Source organism: Cynocephalus volans, chromosome 1 (assembly GCF_027409185.1).
Source record: "Cynocephalus volans isolate mCynVol1 chromosome 1, mCynVol1.pri, whole genome shotgun sequence".
Taxonomy (NCBI): domain Eukaryota; kingdom Metazoa; phylum Chordata; class Mammalia; order Dermoptera; family Cynocephalidae; genus Cynocephalus; species Cynocephalus volans.
In genome coordinates this window covers 119,994,249-120,017,847 of record NC_084460.1, presented here as the reverse complement: position 1 = coordinate 120,017,847, position 23,599 = coordinate 119,994,249, and the positions used below count along the sequence as shown (strand labels likewise).

Sequence of the window (23,599 nt, the reverse complement as noted above, 5' to 3'; positions counted from 1 at the left end):
ACTACCTCAGAACTTTGGCATATACTTTTCCTTTTATTTATTTAAATTTATTTATTTTGGGGTTTTTTGGTGGCTGCCTGGTACAGGGATCAGAACCCTTGACTTGGGTGTTATCAGCACCATGCTTTAACCAAGTGAGCTAACCAGTGAGCCAGCCTCTTCCTTTTTTTAGAATTCCCCTTGAAATCATTTTTCATGTGATGATCTTTCTTATCCTTCAGGTGTCAGATTAAACATTGCTTTCTCAGAGAATCTTTCTCAGACCATCCAATCAAATGTAGGTCTCTCTAGTTATTTCCTCTCATAGGCTGTTACCTTTTCTTTCATATCATTTTGCACAATTTAATAAAGTTTACATGGTCAGCCGTCAATAAAAATAAAATTTAAAAGTTTACACATATAAGGGCCAGCCCGTGGCTCACCTGGGAGAGTGCGGTGCTGATAACACCAAGGCCACAGGTTTGGATCCCTACATAGAATGGCCAGTTAGCTCACTTGGGAGAACGTGGTGCTGACAACACCAAGTCAAGGGTTAAGATCCCCTTACCAGTCATCTTTAAAAAAAAAAAAAAAAAAAGTTTACACATATATCTTTCTGGTGGCTGGCCAGTACGGGGATTGGAACCCTTGACCTCGTTATTGTAAAACCACGCTCTAACCAACTGAACTAACTAGCCAGCTATTTGTTTCCTTTTTACCACATCTCTCCCACTATATTAAAAGCTCTATGAGGGCAGGGATTATATCTTTTTAGATCTCTATTTTTTCCCTAGTGCCTAGCTCAATGTCTGGTACTGAATAAATATTTTTCTTAATGACTATTGAGACCTGAAAATTGCCAAGCACTTGGTAACCTGCAAAGAGTTTTCACACATATTCTCAATGAATCCTTATAATCATTCTCTGAGATATTTCAGGCAGGATACATATTAATGCTTCTATTTCATAGAAGGTAAAACTTAGTTTAACTCATCAGGTTCACACAGCTGGTGGGGTTTGGGTGGGTGGGGAGTCAGGTCTTTTGATCATTTAGACAGTGCTTTTCCTACCAAAATGAGATAGTAATGGGAAATTTGTGTGAGAAATACAGAGTACCCATATAGTGTGCCTACAAAAGAATCTCTCAGTCCTGATTCTTAGAACTACTTTGTTATCTCTCATTTTCATTTATACTCTCCATGATTATTGGCTAAATTTTCCATAGCATGATAGAAAAAGAATTCTAGTTATGTATTGCTTTATAAATACAAAAGGTAAGCCTCAGCCACTCACCAAACTGAATGGACACGGAATGTATTTTTAATTTAGAAATCTGGTCTTTCGTCTACAGAGTAGGAATGATTATATTGCTCACCTTAAGGACCAATTGCAAGAGTTGAAGGCAAAAACCAACTTGGAGAATGGCTATATGAAAAGAAATACTGAGCTGCAGATTGCCCAGACCCAGAAAAAATGTAACAAAACAGAGGAACTCTTGCTGGAAGAGATTGAGGTAATCACTGCTACATTAGGAAAGAACCAGGTGGCTGGCATTGGGAGAGGGAGATTTTCCCCCAGTACCCCCAACACTTGAGGTTGAAAATAAAAGACTGAATAAGGACTTGCATATTTGCAAGTAGAGATTCTAATAGGCTGTAGCCTACATTTCTGCTTCTCTTATGATGACATTAAAAATTGTTTGTACTTTCACCTTAGTCACTTTATTCTTATTTTATAAAACCACTACCATTTCTCTTGGTAATTATAAGCAGAGGGCAAAACAAGATACTTAGTAACTGCAGGTTTTTTCTGCTGCCTACTTCATCCAACCAGTACCTTTTACCCCTCCAATAAGAAATAAAATCTAGAGAGCTGAACTTCATTCATTCAAACCTAAATTTATAGAGATGAGAAGTCACAGTGAAAAATATCAAGACAAGGAAAGAAGGGGTAGACTTTCATTAGAGGAGGAATGCTAGGTGGCTAAAAGAACAACAGACCGACAGGAAGAAGGGAGCAAACATCATTAGAGAGTGTCATTTGGGTGCAGGAGGACTCCTTTCTCTGAGACCTCCGCTTATTTGAAATCTTACTCACCAGGTGTAGCTTAAGACCCTGACAACACACTTTTTTCTTGCACTCTGGAATTTCCTTTTTGAGGCTTAAGAAACGTGTACTCTTAAAGCATTGTTTTCCTCCTTAAATTGACATCACTTTCTGGGTAATTTCTGGGTAACAGGATTGTAGTCTTTTTGTTGTGGGGCACTTGCGCACATCTAGCACAGTACCAGACACGTGGCTCAGCCATGCTTGTGAACTGAACTGCAGATCTGCAGCAATACCACGAAATTCTTGGGATCCCAGCTGGTAACAAAAACCTCTTGCTGCACCTCTCTCATCTTGAGAATTTCTGATTCTCAACCCTGCTGGGAAGAATTCCTGGTATTCGATTATTGTTCCTTACAGAAACTAAGGATGAAAACTGAAGAAGAGAATCGGATTCATACAGAGATTGAAATGTTCCTTAGAAAGGAACAGCAGGTGGGTCACCAAAACTTTTTTATTCCTTGGTTTTTTAGGGATCTCACTTATAAAATACTGAGGAGAGCATAAAATAGTATTTTAAAGGAAAGAAAAATCAACCATAATTCTACCAGCCTAATGAATGAACTGTAGCCCATGTTTTCATTCAGAACAATCCATCTGAATAGATATTTTATATAGCTGCAATTTGGGTACAGATAAAATTTTGTCTTCTACCTTTATCATTTAGCTTATATAAGAAACTGTTTTCTTGTTCCTATATTGCGTTATAGTCACAATTTAAAAATAAATTTACTGATTTTTTAAAATTATAGTGAAACATTCTCAATTGAGAGGAGATTTTTTTTAAATATCCAATTTTTTGTTTTATTTTGGTGGCTGAATGGTAACAGGGATCAAACCCTGGGTTTTGATTGCCAATTGTTTTTTCACTCATTTTTTTCATGTTATTACATTCTCTTCATTAAACAATTCAAAATAGTTGTTTAATGTTCTGTTGAATAGTTATGGATATTGAGGTTGGATTTTGGATATTGAGGTTGTTTATTTTGGATATTGAGGTTGTTTTGGATATTGAGTTTGTTTCCAAAGTTTCATTATTATAAATAATGTGGTAATAAAAGCTTTGCCCAAATAACTATTTTTCTTCATTGCAGTTATTTACTAAAAGTAAATCTCAAGCATGAGATTATTATTTTGGAAAGACTGGTATTTTGTGACTCTTGATAAATGTTGCTAATACTTTTTAATCTATAGTGACATCAGCAATGTATGCAGGCAGTAATTTCAAGGTAACCTCAATAGCACTAACCATTTTAAATATTTTTGAAAGTCTGCTAATTTAATGAATTGTTTTTTCATTTTTTGTTTACTAATGGAAGTGAACAGAACATTTTACCATATATTTACTAATTTTATTTCCTCTTCTCTTGTGTGAATTATATGTGATGGAAGTGGTTTTAATTAGTATCTCCAATACTAATAACAGATGAAGCAGGGTCTATAATATATCTAAGGTTAGAAATATTTCTGTTCCTAGGTAGAGGCTTTCAGAATATCCCTGTTGGATGAATAAGGAAAAAATTTCCAGCTTACTCATAATACAGCTTGCCTTTGGAAAAGCTAGTGAATTTTCAGTAAACAGTTCCAAACTTGCGGTTAAAGAAGAGAATTTTTAGATGTTATCTCATGGGCCTTTTCTGAACAAAATATCTGGTAGGCTACTAGAATCAGGGTCCTGTTACCCCTGCAATTTAAACTATGTATCATGTTACCTGTTTCAAGTGTGAGGTACAGCAGGTATTTAATAACAGTCAGGTGAGTTGGTGAATAAATAGATGATGGACGGAGGAAGTCAGTGTTTCCCAGATCTTCAGCCCAATAACACAAGCAATACATAACTACGCTTTTAATGAAGAATTGAAAACACAGAAATATACAGAATGGGGCTGGCCAGTTAGCTCAGTTGTTTAGAGCACAGCCTTATAACACCAAGGCCATGGGTTCAGATATCCACACCAGCCAGCTGTCAAAAAAATACGTATACACACACACACACACACACACACAGAGAGAGAGAGAGAGAGAGATTTAAAAAAGTGAGAGCCCTATTAAATTACTCCCCTTTCCATAGGGAAGTTTCTTCTACATTTTTTCTTTTCATATACATATAGCTAAAAACATATGTATTTTGAATTTTTTTTTTTTTACATAAATGGGATCAAACTACATCTATTGTTCCAGACCCTGGTTTTTTTGTTGTTATTTTTTGTTGTTTTTTTAAATTTACTTTATCTCTAATGTTTTCTATAGCAGTACAACTGCTATGTAATATCCCATAGTTGGAATATACTGACATTTAGTTAACCATTCTTCCATTGGTGAATTTAGGTTGCTTTTAAGTTTTGCTGTTATAGCAAAGTTAAACATTCTTGGACATGTCTCTAAGTGCATGGTATATGGGAAACACTTTATTTTTGTATAGTACTCTAGATTCCTTATACCCTCTCACGTTAGTTTTAATCGTTTTTCAGTTGATTCATTTGGATTTGCTAGATTGAAAATCTTTTTGACTGCAAATAATAACAATTTTATATTTCCCTTTTTATCATTTATATGTCTATTTCCATTTCATGGCTTAACTGAATAGCTAGAAAGTCAAGTATAATTTTGATGGTAGTAGTGATAATGGGGCGTCAATTTTCTATTCTTGGTTTTAATGGCGTTTTGGTCAGGATTACACGTAAATTCATAGTGATGCCAAATTCTCATGTGCAAGTTAGGGCACTCGTTGGGAAAGAATAGGACTCTGAAACCTGCAATGGGATCATCCCATCTGGTTGGATTCAGATACAATCAACTATCTTGAACCCCCAAGTTACTTTAAGGCTCCCTTGCCAGTAGTAGTCTGCCCTCCTGTGCTTGAGGAAACCAGACTTCCTTTGCCTCTGTGACTGTTAAGAGGGTGGGAAATCCTATTATGGTAATTGAAAGGTGGGACCTTGGGGAGGAGATTGGATTGTAGGACCATGCTGTACTGAATGGATTAAAACTGGTGGTCAGGGGCATGGTTCTGAGGGCTTTGAAAGAAGAGGAGAGTCTCTCTCTCTCTCTCTCTCTCTCTCTCTCTCTCTGCTCTCTCTGCTTCCACTGTTTTGCAATGTGAGATCCCTGGGTCACTGTCACCACCACCACATGGACTTTGAACTTTCCAGCCTCAGAAACTGTAAGTGATAAATTTCATTTTTCTTTATAAATCACCCAGTTTCAGGTGTTTTGTTATAAGCAACAGAAATGGACTAATACAGCCCCCAAACCTGTGATAACTTCATCAGGGGAAAACGCCTTAAAAGGAGATGTTCCTTCTTCAGGTTCCACACAGTCACTCCTATTGTGACTGGATCCATAACTAAGATCAAATTTCAGCATGTTCCAGAGGGACATATAACTCAGATAACCATAACTCAGAAGGACATAGCTTACACACCAAAAGAACTGTAAGATTTTGCTCATATATATTGGCAGAAACCTGGGGAACATGTGTAGGAATGGATTTTAACGGTATTAGACCAAGGAGGGTGAAATATAACACTAGATTGGATTGAATTCATTGATATGAATGCACTTACTAGAGATTTTGGATTTTAATGTGTTAGCTTGTGCAGGTGGAGGTGATTCTAATAGTTTTCTTGGTTGGACTCAACAATTTCCTACATTTAATGAGGTGAACATGCCAGAGTCACCCTGTTATGATGTGGAAGAGATAACCCAAAGACTTAGGGAGATAAGAATGTCAGAGTGGATTTGTTATGTGGGACCCACACATCTACCACCAAACACTCATCCCTAACCATGAGAAGGCCCAGAAAACACTCCTTTACTAAGACACTGAGAAAAACATTAGTGAGGTGAGCACCTACGCTCTGTGGTTGCTTTCCTAGGAAGGCCGGGTATGACTATGGGGGATGTAGTCACTGGGATGGGCTCCCTGACTTCAGTGGGGATGATGGGATCTTGAAATGACAAAGGATACATGGCAGCACTTAACTATCAAAGATAAGGTGGGCACATTTACCATGAAGGGCAGCAGGGATGTAATGGTAATCAGAATGCCTTTACCCCAGGGATCTTTGGCAATGGCTAATTAAGCATGGTATCCGGGGGCTGGCTGGTTAGCTAAGTTGGTTAGAGCCCATTGTTATAACACCAAAGACAAGGGATAAGATCCCCACACCAGCCAGCTGTCTCCCCCGCCCCCGCCAGAAAAGTCGTGGTATCCCTGGGAACAAAATTGATGGGCAGCCTAATTAAAGCATAAAAGAAAATAAAGTCCAGGTCCTGTATCCAAAAAGCTGATTTGAGTAACCACAATGGAGAGTCAAGGATTCTCACTCAGTTCCCAGAACTAAGTCATTTCACAGACCCAGGACCTCTTTATTAAAGGGGGTGGAGGACATGTCCACCTAGGGATGAACCCTGCAGCGTTGCTGCAAGTACATACTGTAAATCTTCCTCTAATCCTTACTCAGAAGACCTGTGGCTATTTACCAGAGTGACAATGCACTGGAGAAAAGGAAATACCCAGACCTTTTGAGATTACTAAACATTGACTCTGAATTGATGTTAATTCATGGAGACCCAAAACAATACTGTGGCCACTAGTCAAAATGGGCGATTATGGCAGTCAGGTGATAATATGCACAGGTGGACTCTTAAGTCTTACTGTGGGCCCACTTGTTCTATGGACCCACCCTGTGGTTATTTCCCCAGTGTATTAGTCCCTTTAGGTTGCTTATAACAAAATACCTCAAATTACCGCTGGGTAATTTATAAAAAAAAATGAAATTTATTGCTTACAGTTTCTGAGGCTGGGAAGTCCAAAGTCCATCTGGGGGTGGTGACAGTGACCCAGGGGTCTCACATTGCAAGATGGTGGGAGGGTGCAGAGAGAGAGAGAGAGAGAGTTTCCCCCTCTTTTAAAGCCCTCAGAACCATGCCCTTGACCACCATTTTTAATCCATTCATTACAGCATGGTCCTACGATCCAATCACCTCTTCAAGCCTCCACCTTTCAATCACCATATTAGGATTTCCCACCCTCTTAACAGTCACAGTGGGGGCTGTTTCTAATACATAAAACTTGGGGAACACAGTTCAAGCTCCAACGAGTTCTGGGGAGACATAATTCAATCCACTACACCCAGTTACTGAATGTATAATTAGAATAGACATACCTGGGGCCATTATGGTACTAAGGGCCAAGTAAGAGAGGGACTTCCTCTCTCTACCCAAAATAGTAAACCATAAGTAATGCTGCATCCCTCGTGGAACTACAGAGATAATGCCACCATCAAAGATTTGAAAGAAGCAGAGGTGGTGATACTTACCACATCCCCATTTAACTCAACTGTTTGGACTATGCAGAAGTTAAATGGATCTTGGAGAGTGACTGTGGACTATTCTAAATGTAGTCAGGTAGTGACTCCAATTGCAGCTACTATTCCAGATGTAATATCTTTACTGGGGCCAATCTTCCACAGCCACTGGTATTCAGTATGTAGCTGTTAACCTGACCAAAGCTCCTTCAAACCAGTTTGAAAACATCACCAGAAGCAGTTTTCTTTTACGTGGCAGGGCCAACAGTACACCTTCATAATCTCACATCCAGGCTATGTCTATTCTGTTCTCTCCCAAAATATGGTCTGCAGAGATACTGCTCACTTTGACTTTCCACAAAACATCACAGTAGTCCACTGCATTAATGAAATGACATTATGCTGATTATATCTGATGAACAGGAAATAGCAAGGGACTTAGATGCCTTACTGAGACATATGAACTAGCAAGAGGGAGATAAACTACATTTCTGGTATTAATTCTGTATCATTAATGATCTGTTTAGGTGACAGAAGCCATGCCAGTAATTTGCACAGAGAAAATTTAATGAAAGAATCATAAGCTATTAACAAGGGATTGGCTACTTCAGAAGGGATAAAAGAAAACTCTAAAGAACACTGTAGGGTTAAAGGACAGTATCCAAGGAGGGAATAAACTTGGAAGGTGGGGGGAGGGGAGAATCCTTCCCAAGGCTAAGATTCAGACCTCATTGGAGAGGGTGTGGCTGTGCCCCCTCCCCCACCCCCATCATCCAGTGACAATTTTGCTGGACTGCCCAGGGCCAGAGCTGGTTCACAGCTGGCAGGATAAGACTGGCAAAAAGGGAACTGTGGACCTTGCTTAAAGTTTTTTTTTCTTTTCTAATCAGTATGAGTAATTTTATGAGATGAATTTGTTTTCATCCATTGAGATGGTATGGTTTTTTCCTCCTGTAATATATTAATAAAGTAAAATACATTATAGATTTGCTGATGTTGAGTCATCTTTAAATTCTTGGGATAAACCCTACGTGGTCATAATGTATTTGGCGAGCAAGAATCCTCCTGCTGTGGTGTCAGTAAAACTCGTTGGTGAATGAGTACCACTGGGTGTCCAGCAAGCATGCCACTGGCAGCCATGCCCTAGGAACAAGAAAGAGAAGCAGCACACGTACCAGAGAGAAGCTCTCCTGTCTGTTCTTCTAGCGCCCTCTACTGAGAAAGGTTAACACTTTGCTAACTGGCAAAAGAAATTTACAGTAGGCATCCAGTGCAAAGCAAGGCAGTGAGGTACGAATTTGAAGCTGAGAGGCAATAAATTGATAGCTGGCACAGATGGTTTTGGGTTTTTTCTTTTCTCTTCAAGTATGAGGTTTACTCTGGAGGTTTCTGGTAGATAACCTTTTTCAAGTTAAGGAAGTTTCCTTTTGGTGTTAATTTGCTAAAAGTTTTTTGTTTTTTTAAATCAAGATAACTACTCAATTTTACGAAATGGATTTTTTTTTCATCCATTGAGATGATATGGTTTTCTCTCCTTTAATATGTAATAAAGTAAAATACATTGATTTGCGGATGTTGAGTCATCTTTAAATTGGGGGGATAAACCATACCTAGTCATAATGTATTATTCTTTTAATAGACTGCTAGAACTGATTAACAGACTTTTATTTTGTGTTTATATATTCCATAAGTGAGATTAACCTATACATTTCCTTTGTGGTGTTGCTTTGTTGTATTGCTATCAGAGTTATGCTAGCTTGGCAGTATGAGTTGGAAGCTTTCTCTTTTTATGCTCTGAAACCTAAAAATATAAATAAAACAAAACAGGTTATCTGTTCCCTTGAAGCTTGGTAAGATTCAGTCATAAACAATTTTGTCTGAGTATCCATTTTTAAGGGGAAATATTTGGCTGCCTTTTCAACTTTATAAATGATTATTCATCTCTTCACTTTTCAAATCTCTTTTTGAGTCATTTTTTGTAATTTATGTCTTCCTAGAAAACAATCCATTTCATCTAAACACTGATTTTTATTAGTATAAAGCTGTGCTCTATAGTCTCTTACACTTTCAAAATTTTCTTCATTTTTGTAATTATTTCATCTTTTTCATTATCTATTTTTAAAATTTTAAAAAATTTATTTATTTATTTATTTATTTATTTTTTAAATTTTATTTTGTCGATATACAATGTGGTTGATTATTGTGGCCCATTACCGAAACCTCCCTCCCTCCTCCCTCTTCTCCCTCCCACCCAACAATGTCCTTTCTGTTTGCTTGTCGTATCTACTTCAAGGAACTGTAGTTGTTATGTCTTCTCCCCGCGCCCCGGTTTTTGTGTGTGTGTATGTGTGTGTGTGTGTGTGTGTGTGTGTGTGTGTGTGTGTGTGTGTGAATTATTTATTTATTTTTAGCTCCCACCAATAAGTGAGAACATGTGGTATTTCTCTTTCTGTGCCTGACTCGTTTCACTTAATATAATTCTCTCAAGGTCCATCCATGTTGATGTAAATGGCAGTATTTCATTCGTTTTTATAGCTGAGTAGTATTCCATTGTGTAGATGTACCACATTTTCTGTATCCACTCATCCGATGATGGACATTTGGGCTGGTTCCAACTCTTGGCTATTGTAAAGAGTGCTGCAGTGAACATTGGGGAACAGGTATACCTTTGACTTGATGATTTCCATTCCTCTGGGTATATTCCCAACAGTGGGATAGCTGGATCATATGGCAGATCTATCTGCAATTGTTTGAGGAACCTCCATACCATTTTCCATAGAGGCTGCACCATTTTGCAGTCCCACCAACAATGTATGAGAGATCCTTTTTCTCCGCAACCTCGCCAGCATTTATCGTTCAGAGTCTTTTGGATTTTTGCCATCCTAACTGGGATGAGATGGTATCTTAGTGTAGTTTTGATTTGCATTTCCCGGATGCTGAGTGATGTTGAGCATTTTTTCATATGTCTGTTGGCCATTTGTATATCTTCCTTAGAGAAATGCCTACTTAGCTCTTTTGCCCATTTTTTTTTTTTTTTTAAAAGATGACCAGTAAGGGGATCTTAACCCTTGACTTGGTGTTGTGAGCACCTCGCTCAGCCAGTGAGCGAACCGGCCATCCGTATATGGGATCCGAACCCGGGGCCTTGGTGTTCTCAGCACCACACTCTCCCGAGTGAGCCACGGGCCGGCCCTTTTGCCCATTTTTTAATTGGGTTGCTTGTTTTTTTCTTGTAAAGTTGTTTGAGTTCCTTATATATTCTGGATATTAATCCTTTGTCAGATGTATATTTTACAAATATTTTCTCCCACTCTGTTGGTTGTCTTTTAACTCTGTTAATTGTTTCTTTTGCTGTGCAGAAGCTCTTTAATTTGATATAATCCCATTTGTTTATTTTTCCTTTGGTTGCCCGTGTTTTTGGGGTCAATTCATGAAGCCTGTGTCCAGTCCTATTTCCTGAAGTGTTTCTCCTATGTTTTCTTTAAGTAGTTTTATTGTTTCAGGGTGTATATTTAATTCTTTAAACCATTTTGAGTTGACTTTAGTGTATGGTGAAAGGTATGGGTCTAGTTTCATTCTCCTGCATATTGATATCCAGTTCTCCCATCACCATTTGCTAAAGAGGCAGTCTCTTCTCCAGTGTGTAGACTTGGTGCCTTTGTCAAAGATCAGATGGCTGTAGGTGTGTGGGTTGATTTCTGGATTCACTATTCTATTCCATTGATCCGTGTGTCTGTTTTTATGCCAGTACCATACTGTTTTGGTTTTATAGCTTTGTAGTATAGTTTAAAGTCAGGTAGTGTTATGCTTCCAGCTTTATTTTTTTTGCTCAGCGTTGCTTTGGCTATGCATGGTCTTTTGTTATTCCATATAAATGTCTGGATAGTTCTTTCCAATTCTGAGAAAAATGTCATTGGAATTTTGATGGGGATTGCATTGAAATTGTATATCACTTTGGGTAGTATGGACATTTTCACTATGTTGATTCTTCCAATCCAAGAGCATGGGATATCTCTCCATCTTCTTGTATCCTCTCTAATTTCTCTCAGCAGTGGTTTGTAGTTCTCATTATAGACATTTTTCACATCCTTGGTTAACTCAATTCCTAAGTATTTTATTTTTTTGGTGGCTATTGCAAATGGGCAGACTTTGTTGATTTCTCTTTCTGCATGTTCACTATTGGAGAATAGAAATGCTACTGATTTTTGTGTGTTGATTTTGTATCCTGCTACTGTGCTGAAATCATTTATCAACTCCAAGAGTTTTCTTGTAGAGGCTTTAGGCTGTTCCATAAATAGGATCATGTCATCTGCAAACAGGGACAGTTTGACTTCATCTTTTCCAATCTGGATGCCCTTTATTTCCTTCTCTTCTCTGATTGCTCTGGCTAGTACTTCCAACACTATGTTGAATAGGAGTGGTGAGAGTGGGCATCCTTGTCTAGTTCCTGTTCTCAAAGGAAAAGCTTTCAGCTTTTCCCCATTCAGGATGATATTGGCAGTGGGTTTATCATATATGGCTTTAATTATGTTGAGATACTTTCCATCTATACCTAACTTATAGAGGGTCTTTATCCTGAATGAATGTTGAATTTTATCAAACGCTTTTTCAGCATCTATAGAGATGATCATATGGTCCTTGTGTTTGACTTTATTAATATGGTGTATCACATTTATTGATTTGCATATGTTGAACCAACCTTGCATCCCTGGGATGAATCCCACTTGATCGTGGTGAATAATTTTACATATGTGTTCCTGTATTCTGTTTGCTAGTATTTTAGTGAGGATTTTTGCATCTATATTCATCAAGGATATTGGCCTGTAGTTTTCTTTTTTGGTTATATCTCTACCTGGTTTTGGTATCAGGATGATGTTTGCTTCATAGAATGAGTTTGGGAGATTTGCGTCTGTTTCAATCTTTTGGAACAGTTTGTAAAAAATCAGTGTCAATTCCTCTTTGAATGTTTGGTAAGTTTCTGCTGTGAATCCATCTGGTCCTGGGCTTTTCTTTGTTGGGAGCCTTCTGATAACTGCTTCAATCTCCTTTATTGTTATTGGTCTGTGCAGATTTTGTACGTCTTCTTGGCCCAGTTTTGGGAGCTTGTGTGTGTCCGGAAATTTATCCATTTCCTCCAGATTTTCAAATTTGTTGCCGTATAGTTGTTTATAGTAGTCTCGAATGATTCCTTGTATTTCAGATGAATCAGTTGTAATATCGCATTTTTCATTTCTAATTTTTGTTATTTGAATCTTCTCTCTTCTTTTTTTTGTTAGCCATGCTAATGGTTTATCAATTTTATTTATCATTTCAAAAAACCAACTTTTTGATTCATTGATCTTTTGTATTGTTTTTTGGGTTTCAATTTCATTAAATTCTGCGCTGATCTTAATGATTTCTTTCCGTCTACTAACTTTAGGTTTCGATTGTTCTTGTTTTTCTAGTTCTTTAAGGTGAAGTGTTAGGTTGTTCACTTGCCATCTTTCCATTCTTCTGAGGTGAGCATTTAATGCAATAAATTTCCCCCTTAATACTGCTTTTGCAGTATCCCACAGGTTTTGGTATGATGTATCATTATTTTCATTAGTTTCAATAAACTTTTTGATTTCCTGCTTGATTTCTCCTTGGACCCATATGTCATTAAGTAGAATGCTGTTTAATTTCCATGTGTTTGTATAGTTTCCAGATTTTCGTTTGTTATTGATTTCTAGTTTTAATCCATTGTGGTCTGAGAAAATACATGGGATAATTCCAATTTTTTTGAATTTCTTGAGACTTGATTTGTGACCTAATATGTGATCTATCCTGTAGAATGATCTATGTGCTGATGAGAAGAATGAATATTCTGAGGTTGTTGGATGGAATGTTCTGTAGATATCTGCCAAGTCCAATTGGTCTAGAGTATTGTTTAGATATGTGTTTCTCTGCTGATTCTTTGCCTAGATGATCAGTCCAATATTGACAGTGGGGTGTTCAGGTCCCCTGCTATTATGGTATTAGTGTCTATTTCCTTCTTTAGGTCTAATAGAGTTTGTTTTATAAATCTGGCTGCTCCAACATTGGGTGCGTACATATTTATGATTGCTATGTCTTCTTGATGCATCAGTCCTTTTATCATTACTTAGTGTCCCTCATTGTCTCTTTTTATGGTTTTTAGTTTAAAGTCTATTTTGTCAGATATAAGAATAGCTACTCCAGCTCGTTTTTCTTTTCTGTTTGCATGGTAAATCTTTTTCCATCCTTTCACTCTTAGTCTATGTGAGTCTTTATGGGTGAGGTGGGTCTCTTGAAGGCAGCATATAGTTGGGTCCTCCTTTTTAATCCAGTCAGCCAGTCTGTGTCTTTTGATTGGGGAATTTAAGCCTTTTACATTAAGAGTTGTTATTGAAAGGTGTTGATTTATTCCTAGCATTTTATTGGTTATTGTTTGGTTGTCTTAGGTGTCTGTTGTTCCTTGCTTTCTGATTTACTGTTTGTTTTCTGTAGATAGCGTTTTTGTTTGTTTGTTTTCTCTTCATGAATGCCATTTTTATTATACTAGTGGGTTTTGATTTTTCTTAGGTTTTTATGGCAGTGGTAGTTATTTTTGAGGAACCAAACCCAGTACTCCCTTGAGAATTTCTTGTAAGGGTGGTCGTGTTGTGGTGAACTCCCACAGTTTTTGTTGGTCTGAGAAATATACTATTTGCCCTTCATTTCGAAAGGATAGCCTTCATTTCGGAAGGCAGAGTATTCTTGGCTGACAATCTCTGTCTTTTAGTATTTTGAATATATCATCCCATTCCTTTCTGGCTTTTTGGGTTTGTGATGAAAAGTCTGATGTTAGCCTGATTGGGGCTCCCTTATAGGTGATTTGACGCTTCTCCCTTGCAGCTTTTAAGATTCTCTCTTTGTCTTTGAGTTTTGCCAATTTGACTATAACATGTCTTGGAGAAGACTTTTCTGGGTTGAATATGTTTGGAGATCGTTGAGCTTCCTGGATGTGAAGATCTGTGATTTTTCCTATACCTGAGAAGTTTTCTGCCACTATTTTGTTGAATATGTTTTCAATGCAATCTCCTTTTTCCTCCCCTTCTGGAATACCCATGACTCGGATATTTGAGTGCTTAAGGTTGTCTGATATCTCTCTCAGATTTTCTTCAATGCCTTTGATTCTTTTTTCTTTTTTCTGCTTGTGTTATTTGAAACAGCCCATCTTCAACTTCAGAGGTTCTCTCTTCAACTTCCGCAAGCCTGCTGGTTAAACTCTCCGTTGTGTTTTTTATTTGGCTGAATAGCTTCTTCAGTTCAGCAAGTTATGCTACATTTTTTTTCAGGACATTGATTTCCTTGTACATTTCCTCTTTCAGGTATTGTATACTTTTCCTCATTTCATCATTATGTCTAGCTGAGTTTTCCTGTATCTCATTCAGTTTCCTTAGAATTATCACTCGAAATTCCTTGTCAGTCATTTCAAGGGCTTCTTGTACTATAGGATCTAGAGCTTGAGATTTATTATCTTTTGGTGGTGTACTTTCTTGATTTTTCGTATTTCTGGTATCTTTTTTTTGATGTTTATTCATTGTGGCAGGAGGTTTCACAGTCCATAAGTTTGACACTGTTGACTGACTAAGATGTTGCTGAGGTTGCCAATTTGGTATGGGTACCTCAGTGACTGCTCAGTTGGCCACTAGTGCCTGGCCTGTGTGGTTGCAATGGGTCTTGGGCCTCTCCAGGGAGCCACCTCTCTGGTAAGCTTGGACTCTGCCGAGCTCCTGGATCACAGGGCGGTACCGCAGGGTGTGTGGTCTCTGCTGAGCTTCCACCTCCCATGCTGGACTTCTCCCCGTTCCATGCACTCTGGTCCGGGCTGCTGGGATGCGCCGAGGCACGGCAGAGCGTGTGGTCTCTGCAGAGCTTCCCCTTCCTCTGCAGGATGTCTCCCTGCTCTGTGTGCACTAGGCCGGGCTTGGGATGGAGCCGGGTGGCGGTGGTGAAGCCTACCTGCTGGATCACGCAGTGGCAGCCCCACAGGGTGTGTGGTTTCTGTGGAGCCTCCGCCTCCCTTGCCAGATGTCTCCCCACTCTGTGTGCATGGGGCTGGGCTGGGAATGGAGCTGGGTGGCGGCAGTGAAGCCTATCTGCCGATCATGCGACAGCGGCCCCGCAGGGCATGTGGTCTCCACGGAGCTTCTGCCTCCCCTGCTGGACGTCTCCCCATTCCATATGCACTTGATGTTATGTTTTTATAGTTTAAATCGGTTGATTTGTGGGAGAGAGTGTCGCTAGGGACCGTCTATTCTTCCATCTTGACTGGAAGTCCCTCATTCTCTATTTTTTAAAAAAAATTGTGTCCTTTCCCTTTTTCTGGTTGGAACTTGTTTAAGGTTTGACCATTTTATTGGTCTTTGCAAAAAAAATCTTTTGCTTTTTTGGGCAAGTCTGTTTTTTTCTCTGCCACATTAGGTTTTGCTTTGAGTAATTTTCTTATACTTTCTTTGATTTTGTGTTGCTAATCTTTGTCTAGTTTCCTAAATGTTCAATTCATTTTTTGCACTTTTATTATTTTCTAGTTAAATGTGTGTAAACCAATATATTTTCTGTACTGTTTGGCTGTAATATACAGATTTTGATACATAATGCTCACATTATCATTCCTTTCCAAATGATTTATAGTTTACAATTTGTTATTTCTTTTTTAACTCAGAGTTATTTAAAAGGTTGTTTATTAAATATTTAAGTAGATGGAGTTGGCGCAGGCTTTCTATTGCTCACAAGAACGCTTTGATGTTTGTGCTATAAACCTCCCAACCCTTTGAAGTTTATACTCTTATTGTCTTGCATTGTGGTCTCAGAACGTGAAGTGTAAGGTTAATGCTTGTTGGAATTTGTCGAGCTCTTAATTGGCCTTAATATATGGGGTCAGGTTATGTGAATATTCCATGGTTGTTTGAAAAAAATCTCTATTCTTTGTTAGGTACAAAGATGTATAAATGTCTATTGTTCTAGCTGTCAAATTCTTCGTTTTGTTATTTATTTTAGTCTGCCCGAGAATCTATTGATTTCAGAGAAGTGTGATAGTTTTCTAAGATGATTGTAGATCTGCCAATTTCTTGTATTTCTAATAACTTTTGCTTTATATATTCCAAAATGTTATTAGAATATAAAGGTTCATAAGTGTAATATTTTCTTAATAGAGTGTGTCTTTTATCAGTGTAAAAATGCCCTTTTGTCTCATTTATTATTTTTGGTTCAAATACTATTTTGCCAGATATTAATTGCCAAACTTACTTTCTTTTTGCTGTGGTTGTTTTGTTTTAGCTGTAGTTCTTGCAACTAGCGTATAGCTAGATTTTTTATAAAAAAAGAAAAAAAGGGAGAGTCTTTCTTTTTATAGGGATTGCAATGGGCTGAATTTTTATGTCCCCCCCCCCAAATTCATATGTTGAAATTCTAACTCCCAAGGTGGTGGTATTAAGAAGTGGAGCCATGGGCTGTCCATTTAGCTCAGTTGGTTAGAGCACAATGCTGATAACACCATGGTGAAAGGTTTGGATTCCCGTACTGGCCAGCTGCCAACCCCTGCAATAGTGGGGCCTTTGGGAAATGATTTGGTCATGAGGGTGGAGCCCTCATGAATAGGATTAGTGCCCTATTAATACCGTAGACAGATCCCTTGCCCATTCCACCATGTGAGGTTAAAACAAAAAGGTGGCATTCTAGAAAGTAGGCCCTTACCAGACATGGAATCTGCCAGTGTCTTGATCTTGGACTTCCCAGCCTCCAGAACTGTGAGAAATAAATTTCTGTTGTTTATAATGCACCCAGTCTGTGGTATTCTGTTATAGTAGCCCAAATGGACTAAGACAGAGGGAATTATCACAGTTTACTTTTATCATGATTTTTCAATTTTACTTAATTTTTCCATTTTATGATTACTGCTTCTCAAGCTTTCTAGTTGTTTCCTTCCTCCTTAAATTTTCATGGATTGGGCCGGCCTGTAGCTCACTCGGGAGAGTGTGGTGCTGATAACACCAAGGCCACGGGTTCGGATCCCAAATAGGGATGGCCGGTTAGCTCACTGGGTGAGCATGGTGCTGACAACACCAAGTCAAGGGTTAAGATCCCCTTGCCGGTCATCTTTAAAAAGAAAAAAAAAAAAAAATTTCATGGATTGATGGAATTTTTGTTTTCGCTTTCTAGTGCAAACTCCAGTTATTTGCATATCACTTTCATAGTTTTGTAATATCTGCATACCACGGTGTTATTAAATATTTTCTACCTAGTTACTCATCTAAACAATGACATAATTTATTTTAAATTAAGGTTTTTATATCATCACTACAAAAGGAGAACCAGTATCACCTGCTATAAATAGAAATTGATGTAAATAGAAGTAAAATAAATGCCAAATGATGTTATTACATTTTAGCCAGATCCTTTTGCCTGCCTGGAGCCTGTTTTCTCTTTGTTAAAAATGTTCAACAGACAAGTTTAAACTTTAACTGAGTTTATTTGAGGAAAGAAAAACAAAGCAAAGCAGATCAAAGCAAAGCAAAGCAAAACAAAAGAAAACAAAAATGATTTGTGAATTGGGCAGCCAAGAGAACCGCAACCAAAACATGATCTGACATTTATAGGAAACAGAAATGCAGTGTAGAGCCAGCTTAATTGGTTATAGTTCTATTGGTTAACTGGTTACAGAGCCTCCTTCAGTTAACTAAAGCTCAGCTACTGTAGTTAAACTCTGTATTAGTTTGGTCTGTTAGACTTAATGCTGGCCACCCACAAATTTTATTTGACAAAATAAATGTGTTAAGAATAAGAAAGATGTAAGAGATGTGATAGCACCAAACTGATATGCTCTCTACCTTAATCAGAATGATTGACTATGAATCATTTTTCTAAAAAACTTCTATGCTATGTACCACCTAAAGTCATCTCTCAATGTCCCACTCTTGAAGTACATGCTTTGGGAATTTGGAAGTTATCCATTTCTGTTCTTTTAATGGTAACCTTTAAAATTTTAACACACATATTTTTCTTTCTTGTAACTCTAGAATTAATCAATATTAATTGATTCTTGGCAGAGCTTTCACTTTTCTCTTCTCTCCCTCTTCTACATCCCATGTTGAAATGCTAGGTTGGCTAGGTATAGAATCTTTGATTCACATTCGTTTCCTTTTAGAATTTTGAAGACATCATACCCTTCTTGACTAATATTTAGTGCTGTCAATCAAGGAGACATCTGATGTCATTCCTTATCCTTCAGAATTTTCTACCTACCTTTTATTTCTCTTCTCTTCACTGCAATTTCCTTACCCAGACATCTGGAAGACCCTCCTCCCCCTATTTTTAAATTGAGTTACATACACACAGTAAAATTCACAAATGTTGAGTGTATAGTTTGATATTTACAAATGTACACTCATGTAACCATCACCCAGATAGAGATACAACATTCGTCGCATCCCCGAGGTCTCTCTCATGCACCATTCCTAATCAGTAATTCCACCCTCCCCCCAGATGAGTAACCACTTTTCTGACTTTTATTGCTATAGAAAAGTTTTGCTTGTTCTTGAACCTTATAAAAATGGAATCATACAGTGTATTGCTGTTTTGTGTCTGGTGGAAGCCATGTTTTCATGTTCTTTCCAAATAGAAACTTGAGGAGAAGCTAGAGTTCTGGATGGATAAATTTGATAAGGACACAGAAATGAAACAGAATGAACTAAATGCTCTCAAAGCTGCAAAGGCCAGTGACTTATCACACCTTCAAGACCTTGCAAAGATGGTAAGAAGTCATAAGGGTGCTCCCTGAGGAGTGAGGGGTAGCTAAACTACAGTAGCTAGGTAAGACTATTTTTGGTGAAAAATAGAAGTGTGCAGGTAAATCAGTGGGATTCTTTTTAGATGATGATGATGATGGGGACAATAGTAGTAGCTAACATTTATGTAATACTCACTCTGACCCAGGCACTTTTCTAGTATTTTACATATATAACTTATTTAACCCTCACAAGCCTTTGAGATAGATACTATTATTATTTTCACTTTATGGTCTCTGAAGACATTTTGTAAATGATAACTTCTAAAAAGCCTGTGAGTATGATTTCATCATTGAATAAGCATAGAACTTCCCAAATTTCTCTTTTAAAGGAAAGCTATTTGTATATGTACGTTCTACCAAAGTTAAAAAACATCACATTATTTTGAGATCATTAATCACACACTGAGTATTTCATTTTTATGAAAGATTTTAAAACTTAAATTTGAATTATTCAAATGAAAAATTTGGGGAACAATTGTAAAGTTAATCTGTAAATATTTACAAACTAGGAATGTAGTAATTTTTTTTCCCCCTTTGGTTTAGATTTAGCACATTTTATTTTAAATTTTTGTATTAAAAGTGCAAGACTGGCTGTGCCACAGTTTAGCCGAGAATATTGTAACATATGATTAATGTCTACTTTTACAGATAAGGGAGTACGAACAGGTCATCATTGAAGATCGTATAGAAAAGGAGAGGAGCAGGAAGAAGACAGAACAGTTTCTCCTGGAATTAAAAAGCGCCATAAAGGTAGAAAACCATAAATGGCATCTTGGTGCCCCGTCAGTGCCATAGCTGGCCTAACATTGAGGAACGCAAAGCATTTCTCATTCATTATCAAAGACGTGGCAGTTTGCAACGGAATAGGAGATCTGTGAGGAAGCATGGCCTTTTGTTATCACTGGAGTTTGCCAACACAGTCCATAGTGCAGGGAGACAGTCGACACAGAAAAGGATGTATTCCCAGGTCTTAATCTGGGGAAAAAGAGGTAGTTAGCAGTGGAAGCAAAACTTAGGTCCAGAGGTCAAATGTAAGAATATGTTATCTTGGGCCGGCCCGTGGCTCACTCGGGAGAGTGCGGTGCTGATAACACCAAGGCCCCGGGTTCGGATCCCATATACTGATGGCCGGTTCGCTCACTGGCTGAGTGTGGTGCTGACAACACCAAGTCAAGGGTTAAGATCCCCTTACCGGTCATCTTTAAAAAAAAAAAAAAAAAAAAAAAAATATGTTATCTAACCAAAAACTGGCTCTTAACAGAATAATTCTTTTTAAGAGCTAATTTTTTTTTGGCAGCTGGCTGGTACAGAGATCTGAACCTGTGACCTTGGTGTTATAAGGCTGCGCTCTAACTATGCTAACTGGCCAGCCTGATTCCTTTTAATATCCTACTTCTTCTTAAAATCCTATCTTTTTTTTTTTTTAAAGATGACTGGTAAGGGGATCTCAACCCTTGACTTGGTGTTGTCAGCACCGGGCTCTCCAAAGTGAGCCAACCGGCCATCCCTATATAGGGATCCGAACCCGTGGCCTTGGTGTTATCAGCACTGCACTCTCCCAAGTGAGCCACGGGCCAGCCCCTTTAAAATCCTATTTATGATTCAGCTCAGACTATATGCTGGGTTCTGATGCAAGCTGCTTTCAAAAAAGGTGGGGGAATAAGTTATTTTAGTTTTATATGAACTTGAATATATTAATAATGATGAAATTGGCAGGTCACAGATCCTGGGAAATGTTTTCAAGCAAAAATTGTAATGCAAAAATAGTATCAGATGGACTGAAACTGTAGTCTGGAGGATTGCCTTTCTTTTTGAAAGAGGAGCATCTGCTGAAACCTTTGTGGGCAAACTAATTTGGGTTGTATATTAGGGGTGGACTAAAAAAGTAAGCTTCAAAGTACATTCACGACCAGTTTTCCAAACCCAGCCTACTTTCAAAAAGGATTTAGATAGCCCTTGAATATCTTAGTCATTAGATAACAATTGTTCTGAATACAGTTTGAGGTACCTTAAAATGACTAAGATGTTCAAGGGGTATCTAAATCCTTTTTGAAAGTAGAATTGCTTTTTTTTTTTTTTTTAAAAGATGACCATTAAGGGGATCTTAACCCTTGACTTGGTGTTGTCAGCACTATACTCTCCCAAGTGAGCTAACCAGCCATCCCTATATAGGGATCCGAGCCTGTGGCCTTGGTGTTTGTTGTCAGCACCACCTTCTCCCAAGTGAGCCACGGGCTGGCCCTAGAATTGATCCTTTAATCAATCACTCAAGATATGAAATGCACCAGGAAGCCTACTGAAGTCGTGTACTTATTTGTCCTTTTTTTTTTTTTAAAGGTAGTCTGGCTGGTGCAGGGATTAAACCCTGTGTCTTGGTGTTATCAACACCACACTCTAACCAAATGAGTTAACTGGCATGTCCTTATTTGTACATTTTTTTTTCTTCTTTTTTGTGACCGGTAAGGGGATCACAACCCTTTGCTTGGTGTCGCCCGCACCGCGCTCAGCCAGTGAGTGCACCGGCCATCCCTATATAGGATCCGAACCCGCAGCGGGAGCGCTGCTGCTCTCCCAGCGCTGCACTCTCCCGAGTGAGCCATGGGGTCGGCCCCTTATTTGTACATTTTTGACTGAGAGCTTGCTTTTGCCCCTGGCCTGGGTAACCGAAATTCCTTTTGGATCAAATGGTTGTTAGGTATGGGGAACCTGGACGCTCATAAAGGGAAGCAGTACAAGGAAGTCAGGTTTCTAAGTGTGAAGGAAAAATTGGCCTAACCAGATTCCTTTTCTTTATTTTTACTCCTTGAGAGCTTCATTCTTGGTCCAGGGCTTAAGCTCTGGGTCCCGTATGACAGGGAAACGTCACAGTATTGATAGTGTGCCTGGCCACTTCATGTCCCAGATAAAGTAACTTCTGTGTGAAGAATGGTCTCTATCAAACAGTCCCTGTAGGTGGAAAGAATGTAGCTTGTCAGGCATACTGTAAATTGTACTCATTCCCCCTTTCTCTTCCAGCTCCAGGCCTGGTGGCGAGGCACTATGGTACGAAAGGAAATTGGTGGCTTCAGAATGCCTAGGGAGAAAGATGATAGCAAGGATGGAAAAGGTAAAGGCAAAGACAAGGATAAGCGGAAAGGCAAGAAGTGACCAAGTTATCTTTCATCCTTTCCTCCAGTATTATGGAGCTGGAAAGGACCTGGAGGGAGTAAGAAACATCTTATACCATCACAGATAACTCATCTACAGGTTTCTTATTTGGACATTTTCAGGTGAAGCCTGGTGATTCCATTTTGCCTGTTATATTAGTTTTCAAACCCCAAGTTAGGATTATACCACCAATTTAGGGCTTTCTCATATTTTGAATTTTGCTTTGAAGAAATGTTTCTAGTAGCCTTGTGAAGATCCCTCTTGCTCTTTCTCACCAGAAAAATACAGTTCATGGGCTTAGTTACACTTCAGTAATTCCTGTGATGTTTTGTGAGTCTGATTTTATTCAATGTCTTTAGTGAGAAAACTCTTATGAGCAAGTATTCAGTAGGAATTACAAGATGTTTATGAGGTGTCTAGCATAATATATACAGTAAAGTTTTAATAAATGTTGGTTCCTTCCAGCCTTTTAGATTTATCACTTCAGTGTTTTTACTGGGTGGGGGTGGCATGGAATACACATCCCATTATAAGCTGCTTCAGCAACTTTTCTGGGAAATGGGTAGGGATATAAACTATAAATACAAGATAGAAATAGGATGTTAGGATGCACAACCCATAAACAGTAAAGATGGACAGGTTCTCTGGAAGGCTAGTTTGGAAATATTTTTTCATAAGTAAGAAACTAGGGTCTATACCTGCTTTGCTTACTCAACAATTCCCACCTATGGGGTGTTAAGACTAAAAGAGATAAGGTATGTGAAATACCTGACTTGTGCCTGGCTCACAGAAAGATTGATTAAGTGTTTGTCATTCTCCCTCCTTTCCTAAAGAACAGTGAGCCCACTAGGTGATTCTCACCTTGGTTAATCAAAATAGAACGTCTTAGGATGCTCTTTCCCTACAGCATAGCTGATAATTTCTGAGAAAAGTTGTCCTAATGTGTCCCATATATCTCAAGAATTAAGCCTTCTATCTAACTCCAAATATAGAGTAATCTTGATATCTTTACTTCCTTAAGGAAGTCAATTTTGACCTGAAAGGCCTATTATGGAGCCTGTTTCTACTGATGTTCCTTTAGGGAATTAGATACTCTTTCTTTGATTCATCTTTGCCAAGAGAACTATGCTGTAGGTGTGAATCTTTTCAAATCAGCCTTTATTACATGCTACTGAAGTGATAGCTTTTATTTTAATGTCAACATATAAGGTGGCATGCAGACAATTTAAAATAACATACATGATAT

At 38.3% G+C, this 23,599-nt stretch overlaps 1 protein-coding gene across 2 annotated transcripts in view; it reads left to right on the top strand.

The window, feature by feature from the left end:
* IQCG (IQ motif containing G) overlaps nucleotides 1-22,353 on the top strand; it is a 53,884-nt gene extending 31,531 nt beyond the window's left edge. For both annotated transcript variants that reach the window (XM_063076632.1, XM_063076629.1), the window contains exons 6-10: nucleotides 1,331-1,492; nucleotides 2,446-2,520; nucleotides 19,039-19,170; nucleotides 19,855-19,956; nucleotides 22,222-22,353. In XM_063076632.1, the coding sequence (XP_062932702.1) occupies nucleotides 1,331-1,492; nucleotides 2,446-2,520; nucleotides 19,039-19,170; nucleotides 19,855-19,956; nucleotides 22,222-22,353 (603 nt within the window). The remainder of the gene's footprint in view (nucleotides 1-1,330; nucleotides 1,493-2,445; nucleotides 2,521-19,038; nucleotides 19,171-19,854; nucleotides 19,957-22,221) is intronic.
* Nucleotides 22,354-23,599: the final 1,246 nt, after the last annotated feature.